The following is a 23,574-nucleotide window of genomic DNA, read 5'->3' on the forward strand; positions in this document are numbered from 1 at the left end:
AGGTGGAAATAGCTATGAATTTAGAAAACATTTTTAAAAAATGCCTATGAATTTAAAAATGTTGAGAACATTTTTTTAAATATCCATGAATTTAGAAAATGCTAAAAAAATATATGTTCCTGAATACACAATTTTTTCATGAATTAAAGATATAAAAACAAAAAATAGAAATAATGAAAACCAAAAGAAAACAGCTAGAAAATCACAGAAAAAAACAGCGGAATCTTCCGAAACCTTCCCAAAACTGAAAGGGGAAACATCAGTGAAACCAATTTTTTTCTTGTATAAGTAAATGCATATGTGGTCATCTTTGCCCATTGCTTTCGTGAAGCAAATTCAGTAGCCCATGATGAGCTAGCTAAGTTCAGTTTTTGTAATAAGTGTCAGACAAGTTAGATGTATGAACCTCCTGGGTTCTCAATTCCCCAACTAGTGAACGATGTAATTCTTGTTTGATATTAATAAAGCTAGCCATGATGGTCTCCCTCTCCAATAAATAAATAAATAAATAAATAAATACATCTGTGGTGATTTTATCTTTTTTTTTCTTGTATATATATAAATGCATCTGTGGTGACTTTGTCAATGTAGTTAAAAAACCCCACATTTTTAGAGAAAAAGGTTGGTTAAACGAGGACTTGGACCCATATACTAACCAAAGTGGCCCAAGCAGACAAAGCATGGGCCCTTTCTGGCCACTAGACGAAAGAAAGTGTGCTAAAAAAACGTAACGAAGCAAAGTCTTCTCTCTTTCCTCTCTGGTCTCGTCCAGTTCCAAAGAAACCATGCGATGCGGCCGCGACTTCCCGCCACCAAACTCAAACCGGCCGCCGCACCACCACGCCGCCCGCCTCCTCCTCCGGCAGCCGCCCGCCTCCTCTCCACCGCCGCGCCACCTTCCGACCCATGCCACCTCCAGCAACAGCAGCAGCAGCAGCAGCTCGACCTCGATGACCACATCGCCCGGGGCGACCTCACGCGCGCCCGCCACCTGTTCGACCGAATGCCGGACCCGGACGCCCGCGCGTACAACTCCCTCATCCGGGCCTACTCCTGGCGCGGCCCCGCCCACGCCGCCGGCGCGCTCGCCCTCTACGCTGCCATGCTCCGCGACGCCCGCTGCCCGCCCAACAAGTACACCTTCCCCTTCGTCCTCAAGGCCTGCTCCGCCCTCCAGGACCTCCGCGCGGGCCGCGCCATCCACCGCCACGCCGCCCGCGCGGGCCTCCACGCCGACCTCTTCGTGTGCACCGCCCTCATCGACCTCTACATGAAGTGCGCCCGCTTCGTCCCCGCCGCCGCCGTCTTCCACGCCATGCCCGCCAGGGACGCCGTCGCGTGGAACGCCATGCTTGCCGGCTACGCGCTGCACGGCATGTACCACCACGCGCTCGAGTGCCTCCTCCGCATGCAGGAGGGATGCGCCAGCCTCAGGCCCAACGCCTCCACCCTCGTCGCCCTCCTCCCGCTGCTCGCCCAGCAGAGCGCGCTCTGTCAAGGAAAGTCGGTGCATGCCTACAGCGTCCGTGCCTCTCTCCACGACAAGGACGGGGTGCTCGTCGGCACCGCGCTGCTGGACATGTACGCAAAGTGCGGGGAATTGCTCTACGCACGCAGGGTCTTCGAGGCCATGCCCATCAGGAACGATGTTACTTGGAGCGCCATCATTGGAGGTTTTGTGGTTTGCGGCAGGATGACGGAGGCCTTCGGTCTGTTCAAGGACATGCTGGCACAAGGACTGGGCTTCCTTTCCCCGACCTCCGTCGCCAGCACTCTCAGAGCCTGCGCCAGCCTGGCCGATCTCCACATCGGTAAACAGCTTCATGTCTTGCTTGCGAAATCTGGCCTCCACTCTGACCTGACCGCCGGGAACTCGCTCCTCTCGATGTATGCCAAGGCTGGGTTGATCGACGAAGCTACTGCCCTTTTTGATGAGATGGCGGCCAAGGACACGGTCTCTTACAGTGCACTCGTATCAGGATATGTGCAGAATGGCATGGCGGATGCAGCGTTTCTCGTCTTCAGGAAGATGCAGGCCTGCAACGTACAGCCGGATGTTGCCACAATGGTGTCACTCATCCCAGCGTGTGCACACCTGGCGGCTTTGCAGCATGGCAAGTGCAGCCATGGTTCCGTCATAGTTCGTGGAATGGCACCAGAGACCTCTATCTGCAATGCCTTGATGGATATGTATGCAAAGTGTGGAAGGATTGATCTCTCCAGACAGATCTTTGATGTCATGCCAGCTCGGGATATTGTGTCGTGGAATACTATGATTGCGGGATACGGAATCCATGGGCTCGGGAAAGAAGCCACTGCGCTGTTCTTGGACATGAACAATCACGCTTGTGAACCTGATGGCGTCACATTCATTTGCCTAATTTCGGCGTGCAGCCATTCCGGGCTCGTGACTGAAGGGAAACGCTGGTTTCACATGATGGCACATAAGTATGGTATAACTCCAAGGATGGAACACTATATCAGCATGGTTGATCTTTTGGCGAGGGGGGGTTTCCTTGATGAAGCCTATCAGTTTATCCAGAGCATGCCAATGAAAGCAGATGTTCGTGTATGGGGAGCCTTGCTTGCAGCTTGCCGGGTTCATAAGAACATCGATTTAGGAAAGCAAGTAGCTAGGATGATCCAGAAACTAGGACCTGAGGGGACTGGTAACTTTGTTCTGTTGTCCAACATGTTCAGCGCGGCTGGGAGATTTGACGAGGCAGCAGAAGTTCGAATAATACAGAAGGAGAAGGGGTTCAAGAAGAGCCCTGGCTGCAGTTGGATCGAGATAAATGGCTCTCTGCATGCATTTATTGGCGGGGACAGATCTCATCCACGGTCACCTGAGATATATCAAGAGCTGGATAACATCCTGGTAGATATTAATAAATTGGGTTACCAGGCTGATACAAGTTTTGTTCTCCAAGATCTTGAGGAAGAGGAAAAGGAGAAGGCGCTTCTTTATCACAGCGAAAAGCTAGCAATAGCTTTTGGTGTCCTCACACTTAGTGAAGATAAGACCATTTTTGTTACGAAGAATCTCCGTGTGTGTGGAGATTGCCATACTGTTATCAAGTACATGAGCTTAGTCAGGAGAAGGGATATAATCGTCAGAGATGCCAATAGATTTCATCATTTCAAGAATGGGCAATGCAGCTGTGGAGATTTTTGGTGACAGCAATACTACAGTCCGGTACATGACCTCTCAGTTTTGTCTTGTATCAGTCATTCAGTTGCATGCCTTCAATAGTGGAGCATTTAGAACTTCAACAGAATGCCCTTTGAGGTGCCAAGTTTCTATGTTCCTGCAAGTTTTGCCCTCACAAAGAGTTATCCAAAGTGATTGTGTCATGAAGTCAAAAGGAAAATCTCAAGGCATGTAAATGTGCTATTCTTCCAAATCAAGCAAATTCAGTATAATGATGGTATGATCTAAATAAGATCTGATTCTGTAGGTTTCAATTTGCAAACCAAGATGACACTGAATTGTTGTTGGCGTTAGTGCTTTCGCTCCAGGTCACAGGAAACTATTAACAATGTTACAAAGGATTTGGTACGCAGTCAAGCTAGAATAACACAAATATAACTTGCATTTTTAGTAGAAATCCCAGAGGTACATGCTTAGTATCATCAGTTGTAGAATTCTGAACTATCAGATAGTCCAGTTGATGAAATGAAATGGTGTCTCAAATATGATCCTGCGCACTTCCCTATCCTGGAGATTAGAAAAGCTAATCAGCAAGTGAAGTTAGACTCTTAACCATCATAGTAATCTGTCCATTTTCTCAACCTTTCTTTTGACATAATTAGTTGCTTTCTGTTCAAAAGCATCATTAGCGGCTTAATGCTACCTTCTTACTGCAAGAGATGATGGATATCAGGAACTTGTTCAGCGAGAAATTCCTGGGATCCCTGCGGCAGCCCTAACTATGAAGAGAAGGCGTGCATTTGAGGCGCAACAGGAACAAGCTATTAGAAAAATCTGATCATCATTTGTAAAATGCGTGTGCTTTTATTTGTCGGGGATAACCAGCTAGAGGCATAATTTTTCTCTATCGGTCAGGGGTTGTTCCTCTAGTAGGAGTAGATTCCATGGTCCTATTGGCGCTGGAGCCAAGGGGCATCGCACTTCTCTTTCTTCTTCGAATTCATTCGGTGACAGAGCTTTCTGAAGATGCCATCATGGCTTTCATTTCTTTGAAGCAGTGTGCTGATCCATCATAATATTTTCCCCCTCATTTTCTGCAGGTGATCTCTTCTTTGTTGAGAGAGAGAGAAACTGCAGATAATCTCTTCTTTGTGCACGTGAATGGCAGAGATTATATATCTACTTGGAAGCAAGCACTCAGCAAGCCCGTCTAGCTCAGTTGGTAGAGCGCAAGGCTCTTAACCTTGTGGTCGTGGGTTCGAGCCCCACGGTGGGCGCATTTCCTGTTTTTTGTTTCTTTTTTTGTTCTGCTGCAAACAAACTCTGTACTGATATTTTGCCCAACAAGAGTGCCCCAAACTGCATTTTCATGCGTGCTGCCTTGTTGGCATGTACAACAATGCAAAAAAAAGGGGGTGAATTTTCAGATGTACAGTTAAGCCTAGTGATCTAGCCATACATCTTACTTGCTGTTTATGTATCCCAACAGGCACAGCAGAGGGTATTATACTGATACTGGGGTTGACGTTGGTCACCCCACTATCTGAAGCAAAAACACCTGCAAACCTCAGTGGTCGTTGCATCTGGACCCGGGAGCTGCTGCTGGGATGTTCTTCTCGGTCGTCATCATCTCCGCCGAAGCAGTGCACAATCCGGTAGGCGTCGGCGGTCCTGACCTCCTGGGCGAAGGAGCAGGGGAAGCAGCACCATCAGCAGGTGTCTTGTGAGTGCCACAACCTGCAACCATATTTCTTTCGACAGAGAGGCTGCGAGGCCTTGACTGAAATCAACACAACCTGTTTTGTCCCCTTGATTGAACTAGATAAGTGTAATGTTGGTTCTTTTTTGAAGAGCTGTTCACATAAATAAGGATTTGACGGAGCCGAAAAGATGATGATGCGCTTGTAGGTAAGAGGGCCTCGGTTCCTCGTCCCATTTGGTTGGATTTTCTGCACACGAAAAAAAGGTTATGAAATTGCCACTTAGTAATGATCTTGAATTATGACTTATGTAGTACTCCCTGCGACGAGTAATATGGAACGAAGGGAGTAGTATAGAGCAACAGTCAGTATATATAAGGTAGGTTCAGACGATTGATTTTCCCATGTAAACTGCGGTCAGTATATATGCTCAGATAAACATAAATAGATACTTGAGCATTATTAAGGGTTCGTCCATTGACTTGTCTTCCTTCATACTAGGTTGGACGCAAATTTACTCCAGTTCAGTACTCAGAAATGAGAAATCCTCTGGAATCTCGTGCTTGCATAGCCTGCTCTAGTCTTTCGTCCTTGGATAAGATTGTGGTCTTCCGACTCTGGCATGGATAATCCACATTTCCCTGGCTCCTCGTGCCATACATGGGAATGGGATCACTATTCCCTCAGGTGGTGGAAGTCCAAGCTCATAAGCCAACTTGCCTAAACTCTCAGAGAGAACAGGTCTTCGAACTAGCAACTAATATACTCCCTCCGTCCCAAAATTCTTGTCTTATATTTGTCTAGATACGGATGTACCTAATACTAAAACGTGACCTGATACATCCGTATTTAGACAAATTTAAGACAAGAATTTTGGGACGGAGGGAGTATCTAGCTAGCTAACAATGTACAGTAACAAATTTTTTTTTGTGGGGTAAAAGAGAGTTTCATTTCATAATGATAGGGTTACAATCTCGAGCCATCAAATCCTCACAACACGGAGGAGTCGAATTCAACCATACCGCAGTACAAGCCTCAGTACGGCTATAAAAAAGCTAGTTGATGTGCTACCCTATTTTGATCTCTAGTAATCTTAAGTGGAACAAACTCTCGATCAACCATAAGAGCTTTAATCTCAGCATCTAAGTGACCGAAGGCCGATCTAACCAAAGTGTTTCCTCCAAGAGTGGCCAGGGCATTTATAGAATCTGATTGGGCAATGACAGACTTGTCCGAGTGCTGAATAGCCAATGCCATACCTTGCATCAACGCATGGATCTCTGCTTCTAAGGCATCATTATAGTTGAAGATGTATCTGTAGGCAGCGAAGATCAACTTACCATTCTCACTCCGAAGTACCATCCCAGCGGACGCGCACCCGTCAGTGAACCGAGAAGGATCCGTCCACAGAAAGCGCTACCCATCCTGTCGATGGCGGAGGCCAATGCTTGACAGGAGTATGGCAGGTATTGTTCTTACAAGTCTGGTTGCACACATCAGACACCATCTTCCCCTTTATAATCTCCTCCATGCTATACTTCTTAACAAGATTCAAAGATCTATAATAGCTGTCCAGATAATCAACTGTTGCCTGCACTGAGCACTCACCCTTCCCATGCGTTCTGTCATTGCGTAGCTGCCAAATCCGCCATATAGTCATAATTACAAGGTCTCTTACATGTTCTGAACATTTTACCAAAAGCTGAAGCACCCAATCCTTTCCTATGTCCACTAGCATAGAATCATCAGGTAAAGGCCAAACCTTACGTACACCTTCCCATACACACCGAGCATGCCTGCATGCAATAAACGCATGAAAACTGCTCTCTTGCTCAACTCCACACAGTGGACACGTACTAACACCTGGGATATTGTACTCTTGGCCAGGTTAGTGGCCAGAGACCCTGTTGCTGTACGCCACGCCATGATCCTCATCTTAAGTGGGACATTAGTCTTCCATATAGAGCTCCATATGGTTCGGCTGCCATTTGGGCTGGCACTAGACGCCCCACCAGCGAAAGCCTCGTCATGAGCTTCAGTTGCTAATTTATACGCCGACTTCACCGTAAACATACCACGTGCCTCAGGAGTCAGGAAACCATCCAATGAAATCACTGCTGTTGCGAGGGGAAGTGCGTATTTTAACAATCTCCACAATATCCATCGGCCAAAAATGTTCCTCAAGACATTCCATTATCCAAGCACCACTGTTGTCCAGAAAATCTGAAACTCTGTTAAAACGACAATTCCGCTTAGGAGTAATCGGTCTAAAATCACCACGTCGGGGAATCCATGGATCCCTCCACGTTCTGACTGAGGCTCCATCCCCTATCCTCCAGATATAACCTCTCTTCACAAGATCAAGTCCATACAATATGCCCTTCCAAACAGCCGAAGAATGTCCACTGAAAACAGTATCCAGTAGACTGCCATTTGGAAAATACTTTGATTTCAGTAGACGAGCGCATAAGCTGTCAGGGGTTTCAATTAATCTTGGTTGAAAGCGCGCATGTCTCTGAACCCCATACCCCCCTTGCACTTGGGGAGTCTCAACTTATCCCAACTCAACCATGCCAATTTCCTTTTACCCTTGTCAACTCCCCACCAGTACTGCCTTATCATCTTGGTGAGTTCATCACAAACCGACATAGGTAATCGGAAAACACTGATAATATAAGTGGGTATCGCTTGAGCTACTGCTTTGATCAAAATCTCCTTGTTACCTATAGACATAAACTGCTCACTCCAGTCAACTAGCCTCTTACGAATTCTTTCCTGTGTAGTCTCAAACCTTCCTTTGTGCATTCTTCCTTCTGGTACTGGTAACCCAAGGTATTTAGGTTCAAAGACTTCACTTGTAACATCCAAGATCTTCTTCACTTCAGAGGATACCACTTCATTACAATTACTAGAGAAAAGGATGGAACACTTTGATGGGTTTATAAGTTGACCCGTCGCCCTTGCATAAGTGCTCAACAAACCTTTCACCATAGTAGCTTGCTGTTCTGTGGCTTGAAAGAACAGTAATGAATCGTCCGCAAATAACAAGTGTGAAATCGTTGGTGCACGCCGACAGATTTTAACTCCTTCTAAACCCTCCTCCGAAACAGCTTTGTTCACCAACCGAGATAACGCATTAGCAACAAAGAGAAATAGAAATGGGGACAAAGGATCACCTTGTCTGAGGCCACGGGAAGGGTTAAAAGCCTCTAAAAGTTTTCCATTTAATTTAACAGAATACTTCACTGAAGACACACAAGCCATGATCCAAGAAATCCATCTCTGAGAAAAACCTCACTTGCCTAGGGCCTTCTCAAGGAAAATCCAGTCCACCCTGTCATATGCTTTGGACAGGTCCAATTTATATGCACAACATGCCGGTGAATTATCTCCAACTGACTGAATATAATCCATACACTCGAATGCAATGATGGAGTTGTCCGTGATTAGCCTCCCAGGAATAAAAGCACTTTGGTTCTCCGAAATTAAAGCAGAAAGAATAGGGCGCAAACGGTTAACCAAGCACTTGGAGACTATCTTATAAATAACATTACACAAGCTAATCGGTCGGAAATCCTTGAGTTCTTTTGGGAATTGAACTTTGGGGATTAAAACAATTGCCGTGTCATTTACTCCTTCCGGCATCACCCCCGTTATGAAGAAATCCATCACTGCTGCAATTATTTCACCTTTCACAACTGCCCAGTTACGTTGATAAAATCGAGCGGGAAAACCATCCGTACCAGGAGCCTTTAAAGGACCGATCTGGAACAGTGCATCTGAAATTTCCTTCTCGGAAAATGGAGCACACAACATATCATTCATCTCTGCTGTTACCTTCTCTTGTATACAATCAAGCACTACATCATGAGTTAGAGTAGGGTCCTTCGTAAACACTTCCTGAAAATAGGAACGTGTCATCAATTCCATCTCGGAGGGAGCATTGCACCATGTGCCATCCGTTCTGCGCAGCCGCTGAATATGATTTCGTCTAGCCCTCCAAACGACCCTTGGATGCAAGTACTCCGTGTTCCTCTCCCCTTCCTTCAACCAAGTTATTCGTGAACGTTGCAACCATAGCATTTCCTCCCTATAGAGTAGCTCATCTAGTTCCTTCATCTTCTGTTTTATCAAAGACCGGGCAGAAATACTTCCCTGTAGGTCCGATAGTTCAGACCGCAGTCTTTCAATATCTCGCAAAACATGCGCAAAATTCGTTCTGCTCCATTCCCTTAACTTCCTCAACAATTCCTTCTGCGACGTGGCCACCGATCCCAAGTTACCAAGAGGTTTGTTCCTTTCCCATTCGTTTGCAATAATTTCCGGCAGGGTAGGATCCCTTTCCCACATAATTTCGTATCTAGCAGTCCCTCTCCACTTGTGATCCACAATCATCGGAACCATCTCAATGATTATTGGGCAATGGTCTGAGCAAGAAGACACCAGGTGTAACACTTTCGCTGACGGAAACAGATCCCGCCAGTTTTCATCCGCACAGACCCGATCCAAACGTACACGCACATTACTGTTACCAAGGTGCCCATTATCATATGTGAAGGGCATTCCTGAAAAACCCAAGTCCTCCAACTCACAAAGTTGAAGACAGTCCCGAAACGCCGCCATTTGAGACTCTGATCTGAGATTTTTGGACATGTGCTCATGCTGCCATAAGGCTTCGTTAAAGTCTCCACAAACGAGCCACAGGTCCTGCGAGATTGCTTTCAAACGAGTAAGATGATCCCACATGAGGTGACGGTTTTCTACCCTTGGCTCGCCATAGACAAAGGTCATACGCCACTTCTTATCACTTCCTCTATCATCCACTCTTACATCAATAAAACGTTGACAAGACTCCAATATTGTTACCAATAAAGCCTCATCCCAATATAATGCAAGTCCACCACTCAAACCAGAACTACTCACTCCACAAAAACCTTTCAAACCCAGCCTCCATCTCAATTTTTCCATCTTCTCAGCAGCTTGCCTTGTCTCACTAAGAAAGACAAGCTTTGGGGAGTTGGTTTTGGCGAGGGCCAACACCTCACGAACTGTCCGGCGATTCCCCCCTCCCCGGCAGTTCCATAATAGGGTATTCATTGTTCCCGGCGTGGCTCCTCTCAGGAACCCGCCGAAGTGCTTAAAAATACACCAGAGTTCAACCCTGTCCGCACTCTCTTACTAGAGCTAGATGTAGGGGAAGAAGTCTGGTTATCCTCAACGTTCCCAGAAGTTATAGCCAACAAGTGTTCCTTCAATTCCTCTTGCCAGTTTCCTGATTGTCCTCAAGCATTAGACGTTTCCTTTCACCCTTGTCCTCATCCATGTTCTCACTTGCCGGATCTACAGTTATATTAGCAGCAAACCCAGAACAATCAGCACGATTCTTAATAGGACTGCTCACGGTATCCCTGAGAACCTCACCACCAACAGCATTAGGAATAGTAGTTGCACCACTGCCTCCTCCTCTATTATCTGCTCTATTCATATTTGGTGGATCTGCATATAGCCAGTCCCCAAATTTTAATTCCTTCTCTGTATACACACCAGAATCACACTCTTTGAATTCATGTCCAATCTTGCCACAATGCTTGCAAAAACACGCAAGCTTCTCATATCTTACTGCAAAAATCTGTCTCTCTTTCCCTTTGATGATGCTAACATGCTTAGTAAGTGGTACTCTGACATCATGCTTAACTCTGATTCTTACATAGTCACCTCTGGAGTTCCCCGAGAGCCTAAACTCCAAGATTTCCCCAGCTTTACGAATCAGCTTCTCCACTATGTCTTGGCTACAATACCCATCTGGTAGCTTGTGTATCTGGAGCCAAATAGGCATGTGTACAATATGAGCATCCTCTGCTCTACTGAAACCATCATACGGGTGCAACAGTACTGCCCACAATCTGAATAACCATGGTCCCTGAAACATGATCCGCTCCCAGTCACCCAGGCACAAAGCTTGCACCACGAAGAGATTGGCACCCACCGGGCGGAATCTGACCGGCTGCGCCGGATTCCATGCCGCCCTCATATCTTTGAAGAAAGCCGATTGGCTAAAGGTCTTGCTGGTGTGCACACGAGCAAGAGCCATCCATCGTACACGATCGTTGATCTCCGGCACTTCCTCTTCGACCACCAGATCATCGAACTCCTCGTCCTCTAGATCGAGTTGCCCAAAAAAGTCATCTAGGTCTCCCGTCTTGCCTCCCCAAGAACCACCGCGTGTTGCCGAACAAGCATCTGAGGGGGCCGCCATCACCACGATCCTACACGGGAACTCTCTCTGAACACTGATACCCAAATAGCACTCAGCAGCGATCAGGAATCGCCGAGAGGAGATGAAACCCTAGCCGCCGTCTAGGGGACAGTAACAATTAACTATAACTAGCAAATATTTCCAGGCATATCCACATTTTAACAAAAGATAACATTTGTGTACGACCAACTTCTTCTCATTTTAGAATTTCCTTTCATTCTTTTCTCTGTACCCTTTATTTTATTTTATCAATACTGCTAAACTCTACTACACATTAATTGACATGTCTATATACAAATTAAAATGGTATATCCTCTACTCTCCTTTCATCACCTCTTCTCCTCTCCTCTCACACTCTTCTCCTCTCATCTCATCCTCTTCGCCTCCCAGCGCCGGCGGAGACTCTCTAGAGTTTAGACTAGCTACATATCGGAGGGAGAATCCACGTGCTACCGTAAGGACTGCTCTTCACGAAGTATCCTGTCGATTTGATCCTCTTCACGCCATCGCTGGCTTTGTCCTTCTTCTCGTCGTCTCCCCTGTAATATGTCTGGTCGCTGAAGTCTTTCGAGAAGGTTCTTAACGCATCACCGGCGACAATATCATTTTGAGTCAAGCAACATGAGTGGTAGATGTGGTTTCTCTCCACATGGCCACCTTTGTGAGCCGGCACGGGCACCGCCATAGAGAAGGTTCGCCCCAAGAACAAGGCATGGTCGTCCAAGCTTGTGACCTCTATCCACTTGTGTTTGTAAGACACTGCTAGTCCATCGCCATGGATGTCGATGAGCTCAAACACCTTGAAGAAAGGTTCATGGTCTAGTGACCACAAGGTTCTCATCGCCATTGCAAGCTTGCCGCGTAAAACAAATACGTAACTGGTCTTCCACCCGATGATATCCGTCCACATGGAGCAGCTGAGCCGGGTCTCGGCAGTGACCACGGGCGCGCCATCCTCATTCACGCCTATCTCGAACTTGATGGCTTCCCCTTCGTACTTTGTGACGCCATACAGCTCCCCATTGCAAAACGTGATGTCCTCCATTGTCATGCGGGATTCATATCGTTGCCCCGTCCAGACGCTGTTGGGACAGTTAACCCTGCAGAGCACGATGCCATGGTCCTCGGTCATGGCGGCGAGGATGCAGTCATCCGACATGGGCGGCTTGGAGAACACAATTTTGCTCTCAGAGAAGACCACCCACCACTCCTTGGGGAGCTCCACCTTTGCGCCGGAGAAGAGGTTGACGATTTTGAGCGGCGCGGTTGATATGACCCAGCCGCCGTCATGGCAGCCGACTAGCTGCCTACTGCACCTCTTGGGGAGCCGGAGCCGCACCATGGCGCCGTCCTCGGGGATGTGCACGCGCTTCGTCCTGCTGCAGTCGTAGGGCTCGAGGAGCAGCCACGGCAGCGCGGCGGCGGGCGGCGGCGCACGCGACGCGGCCCGCCACGACCGGCAGACGGCGGCGAAGCGCGCGCGGCCGCGCGGGGAGGCGACCATGCCGTACACGACGGCGAGGAGGTCGTCTGGGAACGCGGACGACCAGCGCCGCCGCATGATCGTCTTCCCTGTACGCGCGCGCCTCGCTTCCGGTTCGTCGCCGGCGGCCGCCGTCTGCGTCAACAATCTGGGGTGGAGAGAAGCGAAAGAGTTTGTGCGTGCGTGCGTGCTAGGGTTTCTTGTTTGTTGCGTAGTTAGTGCGGGCACGTACGAATCAATTAGAGATCACCAATGATCTATCGCAGGAAAGAAAATGTGGTACGACCGGGTCATACGTAGGCAAACAGGAGACCAGCGGGAGGGCATGACATCTGGTATAGTACGAGCCTCAAAGGAAATATCACCTTGTCCCAAACTGAAGACCAGGTCCTACGTGTGATCAAATCCCTAGCGGCGACGATCAACAATGTACATCTGCTCCAAAAGTTCAGAGCATCTCTAATAGATGATCTAAATGCATAAATAACTATATTTTACATCATCAGAACTTAAAAACGTTGTTTGAACGATTGATATAGATGTATAAATTCGAAAATGTTTTACGGAACCATGGTTCAGCCGAACCTATGCTCGACACCATTGATTTCTAGACACTATTCATGAGGATTCATGCATGGTTGATTAAAAAATGCAGTTGGCATGCATGTCTACTCATGTGGATCTATGCATGGTTGACTAAAAAATGCCGTTGGCATGCATGTTACAGATCTACATGTAGTAGGATGTTAAATCGTACGGCATAGACCATAGGTTCGGCTGAACCATAGTCCTGAATCACGTATCTCTGTATAAATTTTTACATCACCTGCTCTAAGTGATGTAAAATACAACACTTCACGATGCAAATTTACATTACCAACCGCCGGTGATGTAAAGCCAGATACAAAACGGCCAGCTGCACGACAACCCAACCGCCACCAAGAAAGTTCCCAATTGATGATCCCTTTACGCCGTCGTCGATGGCCGATTCATGCTAGATCCTGCGCCTCCCCGCTGCCCCGGCAGCTTTGGCACCTCACCCCAGCCACCGGGCCGCCATGGTTGCCTCATCCTACCCCTCAGCCGTCGCTGCCGCTCCCGCGCTCGTTCTCCCATGGCGGCGCCGCCGAGGATCCTCGAGGTGTGCCCGTTCAAGTTTGCTGCTGAGGAGATGGAGCTTGGTGGGCTCTGTTGGGGAACGTAGTAATTTCAAAAAATTTCCTGCGGACACGCAAGATCATGGTGATGCACAGCAACGAGAGGGGAGAGTGTTGTCTACGTACCCTCGTAGACCGGAAGCAGAAGCGTTATAACAACGCGGTTGATGTAGTCGTACGTCTTCACGGCCCGACCGATCAAGCACCGAAACTATGGCACCTCCGAGTTTTTGCACACGTTCAGCTCAAAGACGATCCCCGGACTCCGATCCAGCAAAGTGTCGGGGATGAGTTCCGTCAGCACGACGGCGTGGTGACGATCTTGATGTTCTACCGTCGCAGGGCTTCGCCTAAGCACCGCTACAATATTATCGAGGATTATGGTGGAGGGGGGCACCGCACACGGCTAAGAGATCAATGATCAATTGTTGTGTCTCTGGGGTGCCCCCCTGCCCCCGTATATAAAGGAGTGGAGGAGGGGGCCGACCAAGGAGGGTGGCGCGCCCAAGGGGGGGAGTCCAACTCCCACCGGGAGTAGGACTCCCCTTTTTCCTATTAGGAGTAGGAGAGGGAAGGAAGAGGAAGGAGGGAGGAAGGAAGGGGGGCGGCCCCCTTCCCAATTCGGATTGGGCTTGGGGGGCGCGCCCCTCCCTTGCTCCTTTCCCCTCCTTTCCACTAAGGCCCAATAAGGCCCATATACCTCCCGGGGGGTTCCGATAACCTCCTGGTGATCCGGTATTGTCCCAATCTTACCCGGAACCTTTCCGGTGTCCAAACATAGTCGTCCAATATATCAATCTTTATGTCTCGACCATTTCGAGACTCCTCGTCAAGTCTGTGATCACATCCGGGACTCCGAACAGCCTTCGGTACATCAAAATATATAAACTCATAATGAAACTGTCATCGTAACGTTAAGCGTGCGGACCCTACGGGTTCGAGAACAATGTAGACATGACCGAGACACGTCTCCGGTCAATAACCAATAGCGAAACCTGGATGCTCATATTGGTTCCTACATATTCTACGAAGATCTTTATCGGTCAGATCGCATAACAACATACGTTGTTCCCTTTGTCATCGGTATGTTACTTGCCCGAGATTCGATCGTCGGTATCTCAATACCTAGTTCAATCTCGTTACCGGCAAGTCTCTTTACTCGTTCCGTAATACATCATCCTGCAACTAACTCATTAATTGCAATGCTTGCAAGGCTTTAGGTGATGTGCATTACCGAGAGGGCCCAGAGATACCTCTCCGACAATCGGAGTGACAAATCCTAATCTCGAAATACGCCAACCCAACAAGTACCTTCGGAGACACCTGTAGAGCATCTTTATAATCATCCAGTTACGTTGTGACGTTTGGTAGCACACAAAGTGTTCCTCTGGTAAACGGGAGTTGCATAATCTCATAGTCATAGGAACATGTATACGTCATGAAGAAAGCAATAGCAACAAACTAAACGATCAAGTGCTATGCTAACGGAATGGGTCAAGTCAATCACATCATTCTCATAATTATGTGATCCCGTTAATCAAATGACAACTCATGTCTATGGTTAGGAAACATAACCATCTTTAATCAACGAGCTAGTCAAGTAGAGGCATACTAGTGACACTCTGTTTGTCTATGTATTCACACATGTATTATGTTTCCGGTTAATACAATTCTAGCATGAATAATAAACATTTATCATGATATCAGGAAATATATAATAACTTTATTATTACCTCTAGGGCATATTTCCTTCAGTCTCCCACTTGCACTAGAGTCAATAATCTAGTTCACATTGCCATGTGATTTAACATCAATAGTTCACATCATCATGTGATTAACACCCATAGTTCACATCGACATGTGACCAACACAAAGGGTTTACTAGAGTCAATAATCTAGTTCACATCGCTATGTGATTAACACCCAAAGAGTACTGAGGTGTGATCATGTTTTGCTTGTGAGAGAATTTTAGTCAACGGGTCTGCCACATTCAGATCCGTAAGTATTTTGTAAATTTCTATGTCAACAATGCTCTGCATAGAGCTACTCTAACTAATTGCTCCCACTTTCAATATGTATCCAGATTGAGATTTAGAGTCATCTGGATCAGTGTCAAAATTTGCATCGACGTAACCCTTTACGACGAACCTTTTGTCACTTCCATAATCGAGAAACATATCCTTATTCCACTAAGGATAATTTTGACCAATGTCCAGTGGTCTACTCCTAGATCACTATTGTACTCCTTTGCCAAACTCAGGGCAGGGTATACAATAGGTCTGGTACACAGCATGGCATACTTTATAGAACCTATGGCTGAGGCATAGGGAATGACTTTCATTCTCTCTCTCTATCTTCTGCCGTGGTCGGGCTTTGAGTCTTACTCAACTTCACACCTTGTAACACAGGCAACAACTCCTTCTTTAACTATTCCATTTGAACTACTTCAAAATCTTGTCAAGGTATGTACTCATTGAAAAAACTTATCAAGCGTATTGATCTATCTCTATAGATCTTGATGCTCAATATGTAAGCAGCTTCACCGAGGTCTTTCTTTGAAAAACTCCTTTCAAACATTCCTTTATGCTTTGTAGAATAATTCTACATTATCTCTGATCAACAATATGTCATTCACATATACTTATCAGAAATGCTGTAGTGCACCCACTCACTTTCTTGTAAATACAGGCTTCACCACAAGTCTGTATAAAACTATATGCTTTGATCAACTTATCAAAGCGTATATTCCAACTCCGAGATGCTTGCACCAGTCCATAGATGGATCGCTGGAGCTTGCATATTTTGTTAGTACCTTTAGGATTGACAAAACCTTCTGGTTGCATCATATACAACTCTTCTTTAATAAATTCATTAAGGAATGCAGTTTTGTTTATCCATTTGCTAGATTTCATAAAATGCAGCAATTGCTAACATGATTCGGACAGACTTAAGCATAGATACGAGTGAGAAACTCTCATCATAGTCAACACCTTGAACTTGTCGAAAACCTTTTTGCGACAATTCTAGCTTTGTAGATAGTAACACTACTATCAGCGTCCATCTTCCTCTTGAAGATCCATTTAATCTCAATGGCTCACCGATCATTGGGAAAGTCAATCAAAGTCCATACTTTGTTCTCATACATGGATCTCATCTCAGAGTTCATGGCCTCAAGCCATTTCGTGGAATCTGGGCTCATCATCGCTTCCTCATAATTCGTAGGCTCGTCATGGTCAAGTAACATGACCTCCAGAACAGGATTACCGTACCACTCTGGTGCGGATCTCACTCTGGTTTACCTACGAGGTTCAGTAGTAACTTGATCTGAAGTTACATGATCATCATCATTAGCTTCCTCACTAATCGGTGTAGTAGTCACAGTAACATATTTCTCTGATGAACTACTTTCCAATAAGGGAGCAGGTACAGTTATCTCATCAAGTTCTACTTTCCTCCCACTCACTTCTTTCGAGAGAAACTCCTTCTCTAGAAAGGATCCATTCAAAGCAACGAATATATTGCCTTCGGATCTGTGATAGAAGGTGTACCCAACATTTTCTTTTGGGTATCCTATGAAGACGCACTTCTCCGATTTGGATTAGAGCTTATCAGGTTGAAACTTTTTCACATAAGCATTGCAACCTCAAACTTTAAGAAACGACAGCTTAGGTTTCTTGCCAAACCATAGTTCATATGGTGTTGTCTCAACGGATTTAGATGGTGCCCTAGTTCACGTGAATGCAGTTGTCTCTAATGCATAACCCCAAAACGATAGTGGTAGATCGGTAAGAGACATCATAGATCACACCATATCTAATAAAGTATGGTTATGACGTTCGGACACACCATTACACTGTGCTGTTCCAGGTGGCGTGAGTAGTGAAACAATTTCACATTTGTTTTTAACTGAAGGCCAAACTCGTAACTCAAATATTTTACTTCTGCGATCATATCGTAGAAACTTTTATTTTTGTTACGATGATTCTCCACTTCACTTTGAAATTCTTTGAACTTTTCAAATGTTTCAGACTTGTGTTTCGTCAAGTAGATATACTCATATCTGCTCAAATCATCTGTGAAGATCAGAAAATAATGATACCTGCCACGAGCCTCAATATTCATCGGACCACATACATCAGTATGTATGATTTCTAACAAATCTGTTGCTCGCTCCATTGTTCCAGAGAACGGAGTCTTAGTCATCTTGCCCATGAGGCATGGTTCGCAAGCATCAACTAGTTCATAATCAAGTGATTCCAAAAGCCCATCAGCATGGTTTTTCTTCATGCGCTTTACACCAATATGACCTAAACGGCAGTGCCACAAATAAGTTGCACCATCATTATTAACTTTGCATATTTTGGTTTCAATATTATGAATATGTGTATCACTACGATCGAGATCCAACGAACCATTTTCATTGGGTGTGTAACCATATAAGGTTTTATTCATGTAAACAGGACAACAATTTATTCTCTTACTTAAATGAATAACTGTATTGCAATAAACATGATCAAATCATATTCATGCTCAACGCAAACACCAAATAACACTTATTTAGGTTCAACACTAATCCCAAAAGTATAGGGAGTGTGCGATGATGATCATATCAATCTTGGAACCACTTCCAACACACATCGTCACTTCACCCTTAACTAGTCTATGTTCATTCTGCAACTCCCGTTTCGAGTTACTACTCTTAGCAACTGAACCAGTATCAAATACTGAGGGGTTTCTACGAACACTAGTAAAATACACATCAATAATCTGTATATCAAATATACCTTTGTTCACTTTGCCATCCTTCTTATCCGTCAAATACTTGGGGCAGTTCCGCTTCCAGTGACCAGTCCCTTTGCAGTAGAAGCACTTAGTCTCAGGCTTAGGATCAGACTTGGGCTTCTTCACTTGAGCAGCAACTTGCTTGCCGTTCTTCTTGAAGTTCCCCTTCTTCCCTTTGCCCTTTTCTTGAAACTAGTGGTCTTGTCTACCATCAACACTTGATATTTTTCTTGATTTCTACCTTCGTCGATTTCAGCATTACGAGGAGCTTGGGAATCGTTTCCGTTATCCCTTGCATATCATAGTTCATCACGAAGTTCTACTAACTTGGTGATGGTGACTAGAGAATTCTGTCAATCACTATTTTATCTGGAAGATTAACTCCCACTTGATTCAAGTGATTGTAGTACCCAGACAATCTGAGCACATGCTCACTGCTTGAGCTATTCTCCTCCATCTTTTAGCTATAGAACTTGTTGGAGACTTCATATCTCTCAACTCAGGTATTTTCTTGAAATATTAACTTCAACTCCTGGAACATCTCATATGGTCCATGACGTTCAAAACGTCTTTGAAGTCCCGATTCTAAGCCGTTTAAGCATGATGCACTAAACTATCAAGTAGTCATCATATTGCGCTAGCCAAATGTTCATAACATCTGCATCTGCTCCTGCAATAGGTTTGTCACCTAGCGGTGCATCAAAGACATAATTCTTCTGTGCAGCAACGAGGATAAACCTTAGATCACGGATCCAATCCGCATCATTGCTACTAACATCTTTCAACTTAGTTTTCTCTAGGAACATATCAAAAATAAAACAGGGAAGCTAAACGCGAGCTATTGATCTACAACATAGATATGCTAATACTACCAGGACTAAGTTCATGATAAATTAAAGTTCAATTAATCATATTACTTAAGAACTCCCACTTAGAAAGACATCCCTCTAATCTTCTAAGTGATCACGTGATCCAAATCAACTAAACCATAACAGATCATCACGTGAAATGGAGTAGCTTTCAATGGTGAACTATTGGGGAACATTGCAAAAAACAAAAATTTTCCTACGGTTTCACCAAGATCCATCTATGAGTTCATCTAGCAACGAGTGATCGGATTGCATCTACATACCTTTGTAGATCACGCGCGGAAGCGTTCAAAGAACGGGGATGAGGAAGTCGTACTCGACGTGATCCAAATCACCGGAGATCCTAGCGCCGAACGGACGGCACCTCCGTGTTCAACACACGTACGGTCAGCGTGACGTCTCCTCCTTCTTGATCCAGCAAGGGGGAGGAGAAGTTGATGAAGATCCAGCAGCACGACGGCGTGGTGGTGGATGCAGCAATCACCGCAGCAGGGCTTCGCCGTTCTCTACGGAGGAGGAGGTGTTGGAGGGGAGAGGGAGGCGCCAGGGGCATGGGTGCGGCTGCCCTCCCTCCCCCCCCTCTATATATAGGGTCCCCAGGGGGGGCGCCGGCCCTGGAGATCCAATCTCCCAAGGGGGCGGCGGCCAAGGGGGGCCCCCAAGGCAAGTGGGGCGCCCCCCACCCTAGGGTTCCCAACCCTAGGCGCAGGGGGAAGGCCCAAGGGGGGCGCACCAGCCCACTAGGGGCTGGTTCCCCTCCCACTTCATCCCATGGGGCCCTACGGGATAGGTGGCCCCACCCGGTGGACCCCGGGACCCTTCCGGTGGTCCCGGTACAATACCGGTGACCCTGAAACTTGTCCCGATGGCCGAAATAGCACTTCCTATATATAATTCTTTACCTCCGGACCATTCCGGAACTCCTCGTGACATCCGAGATCTCATCCGGGACTCCGAACAACTTTTGGGTTACTGCATATACATATCTCTACAACCCTAGTGTCACCGAACCTTAAGTGTGTAGACCCTACGGGCTCGGGAGACATGTAGACATGACCGAGACGGCTCTTCGGTCAATAACCAACAGCGGGATCTGGATACCCATGTTGGCTCCCACATGCTCCTCGATGATCTCATCGGATGAACCACGATGTCGAGGATTCACGCAACCCCGTATACAATTCCCTTTGTCAGCCGGTACGTTACTTGCCCGAGATTCGATCGTTGGTATCCCAATACCTCGTTCAATCTCGTTACCGGTAAGTCACTTTACTCGTACCGTAATGCATGATCCTGTGACCAGACACTTGGTCACTTTGAGCTCATTATGATGATGCATTACCGAGTGGGCCCAGAGATACCTCTCCGTTATACGGAGTGACAAATCCCAGTCTTGATCCATGTCAACCCAACAGACACTTTCGGAGATACCCGTAGTATACCTTTATAGTCACCCAGTTACGTTGTGACGTTTGGTACACCCAAAGCACTCCTACGGTATCCGGGAGTTACACGATCTCATGGTCTAAGGAAAAGATACTTGACATTGGAAAAACTCTAGCAAACGAACTATACGATCTTGTGCTATGTTTAGGATTGGGTCTTGTCCATCACATCATTCTCCTAATGATGTGATCTCGTTATCAATGACATTCAATGTCCATAGTCAGGAAACCATGACTATCTGTTGATCAACGAGCTAGTCAACTAGAGGCTTACTAGGGACATGTTGGTGTCTATGTATTCACACATGTATTACGATTTCCGGATAACACAATTATAGCATGAATAAAAGACAATTATCATGAACAAGGAAATATAATAATAATCCTTTTATTATTGCCTCTAGGACATATTTCCAACAGTCTCCCACTTGCACTAGAGTCAATAATCTAGTTACATTGTGATGAATCGAACACCCATGGAATTCTGGTGTTGATCATGTTTTGCTCTAGGGAGAGGTTTAGTCAACGGATCTGCTACATTCAGGTCCATATGTACTTTACAAATATCTATGTCTCCATCTTGAACATTTTCACGAATGAAGTTGAAGCGACGCTTGATGTGCCTGGTCTTCTTGTGAAACCTGGGCTCCTTAGCAAGTGCAATAGCTCCAGTGTTGTCACAGAAGAGTTTGATCGGCCCCGACGCATTGGGTATGACTCCTAGGTCGGTGATGAACTCCTTCACCCAAATTGCTTCATGTGCTGCCTCCGAGGCTGCCATGTACTCCACTTCACATGTAGATCCCGCCACGACGCTCTGCTTGCAACTGCACCAGCTTACTGCCCCACCATTCAAAATATACACGTATCCGGTTTGTGACTTAGAGTCATCCAGATCTGTGTCGAAGCTAGCGTCGACGTAACCCTTTACGACGAGCTCTTCGTCACCTCCATAAACGAGAAACATTTCCTTAGTCCTTTTCAGGTACTTCAGGATATTCTTGACCGCTGTCCAGTGTTCCTTGCCGGGATTACTTTGGTACCTACCTACCAAACTTACGGCAAGGTTTACATCAGGTCTGGTACACAGCATGGCATACATAATAGAACCTATGGCTGAGGCATAGGGGATGACACTCATCTCTTCTATATCTTCTGCCGTAGTCGGACATTGAGCTGAGCTCAATTTCACACCTTGCAACACAGGCAAGAACCCCTTCTTAGACTGATCCATATTGAACTTCTTCAATATCTTATCAAGGTATGTGCTTTGTGAAAGACCTATGAGGCGTCTTGATCTATCTCTATAGATCTTGATGCCTAATATATAAGCAGCTTCTCCAAGGTCCTTCATTGAAAAACTCTTATTCAAGTAGGCCTTAATGCTGTCCAAAAGCTCTATATCATTTCCCATCAAAAGTATGTCATCTACATATAATATGATAAATGCTACAGAGCTCCCACTCACTTTCTTGTAAACGCAGGCTTCTCCATAAGTCTGCATAAACCCAAACGCTTTGATCATCTCATCAAAGCGAATGTTCCAACTCCGAGATGCTTGCACCAGCCCATAAATCGAGCGTTGGAGCTTGCACACCTTGTCAGCATTCTTAGGATCGACAAAACCTTCCGGCTGCATCATATACAATTCTTCCTTAAGGAAACCATTAAGGAATGCCGTTTTGACGTCCATTTGCCATATCTCATAATCATAGAATGCGGCAATTTCTAACATGATTCAGACGGACTTCAGCTTCGCTACCGGTGAGAAAGTCTCATCGTAGTCAACCCCTTGAACTTGCCGATTGTTGGGGAACGTAGCATAAATTCAAAATTTTCTTACGTGTCACCAAGATCTATCTATGGAGTCATCTAGCAACGAGGGAGGAGTGGATCTACATACCCTTGTAGATCGCGCGCGGAAGCGTTCAAGAGAACGGGGTTGATGGAGTCGTACTCGTCGTGATCCAAATCACCGATGATCCTAGCGCCGAACGGACGGCACCTCCGCGTTCAACACAAGTACAGAGCAGCGACGTCTCCTCCTTCTTGATCCAGCAAGGGGGAGGAGAGGTTGATGGAGATCCAGCAGAACGACGGCGTGGTGGTGGAAGTAGCGGGATTCCAACAGGGCTTCGCCAAGCACTGCGGGAGGAGAGAGATGTGTCATGGGAGGGAGAGGGAGGCGCCAGGGCTTGGGTATCGTTGCCCTCCCTTCCCCCCACTATATATAGGGCCAAGGGAGAGGGGGAGGGCGCAGCCTTGCCCCTTCCTCCAAGGAAGGGTGCGGCCAAGGGGGGGAGGAGTCCATCCTCCCCAAGGCACCTCGGAGGTGCCTTCCCCCTTTAGGACTCTTCCTTTCCCCTCTTCTCTTGGCGCATGGGCCTCTTGGGGCTGGTGCCCTTGGCCCATATAGGCCAAGGCGCACCCCCTACAGCCCATGTGGCCCCCCGGGGCAGGTGGCCCCACCCGGTGGACCCCCGGGACCCTTCCGGTGGTTCCGGTAAAATACCGGTGACCCCGAAACTTGTCCCGATGGCCGAAATAGCACTTCCTATATATAATTCTTTACCTCCGGACCATTCCGGAACTCCTCGTGACGTCCAGGATCTCATCCGGGACTCCGAACAACTTTCGGGTTACCGCATACTAATATCTCTATAACCCTAGCGTCACCGAACCTTAAGTGTGTAGACCCTACGGGTTCGGGAGACATGCAGACATGACCGAG

General features: G+C 46.5%; 2 protein-coding genes and 1 non-coding gene across 3 annotated transcripts; 2 read left to right on the forward strand and 1 right to left on the reverse strand.

Moving 5' to 3' along the window:
• Positions 1–717: 717 nt before the first annotated feature.
• Positions 718–3,504, forward strand: LOC125553056 (pentatricopeptide repeat-containing protein At3g16610). The gene has a single exon (XM_048716808.2). It carries the CDS (start codon positions 791–793, stop codon positions 3,176–3,178), a length of 2,388 nt encoding a protein of 795 aa, XP_048572765.2. The 5' UTR covers positions 718–790; the 3' UTR covers positions 3,179–3,504.
• Positions 3,505–4,355: 851 nt separating this feature from the next.
• TRNAK-CUU (transfer RNA lysine (anticodon CUU)) lies at positions 4,356–4,428 on the forward strand. Its single transcript has one exon. It is a non-coding gene; the product is annotated as a tRNA-Lys (tRNA).
• A 7,097-nt stretch (positions 4,429–11,525) lies between these two features.
• Positions 11,526–12,668, reverse strand: LOC147976947 (uncharacterized). The gene has a single exon (XM_087521037.1). The coding sequence runs from the start codon at positions 12,666–12,668 to the stop codon at positions 11,526–11,528; it is 1,143 nt and encodes a 380-aa protein (XP_087377163.1).
• Positions 12,669–23,574: the final 10,906 nt, after the last annotated feature.

This window comes from Triticum urartu, chromosome 4A, assembly GCF_056163025.1.
Source record: "Triticum urartu cultivar PI428250 chromosome 4A, HENAU_Tu73, whole genome shotgun sequence".
Taxonomy (NCBI): Eukaryota; Viridiplantae; Streptophyta; class Magnoliopsida; order Poales; family Poaceae; genus Triticum; species Triticum urartu.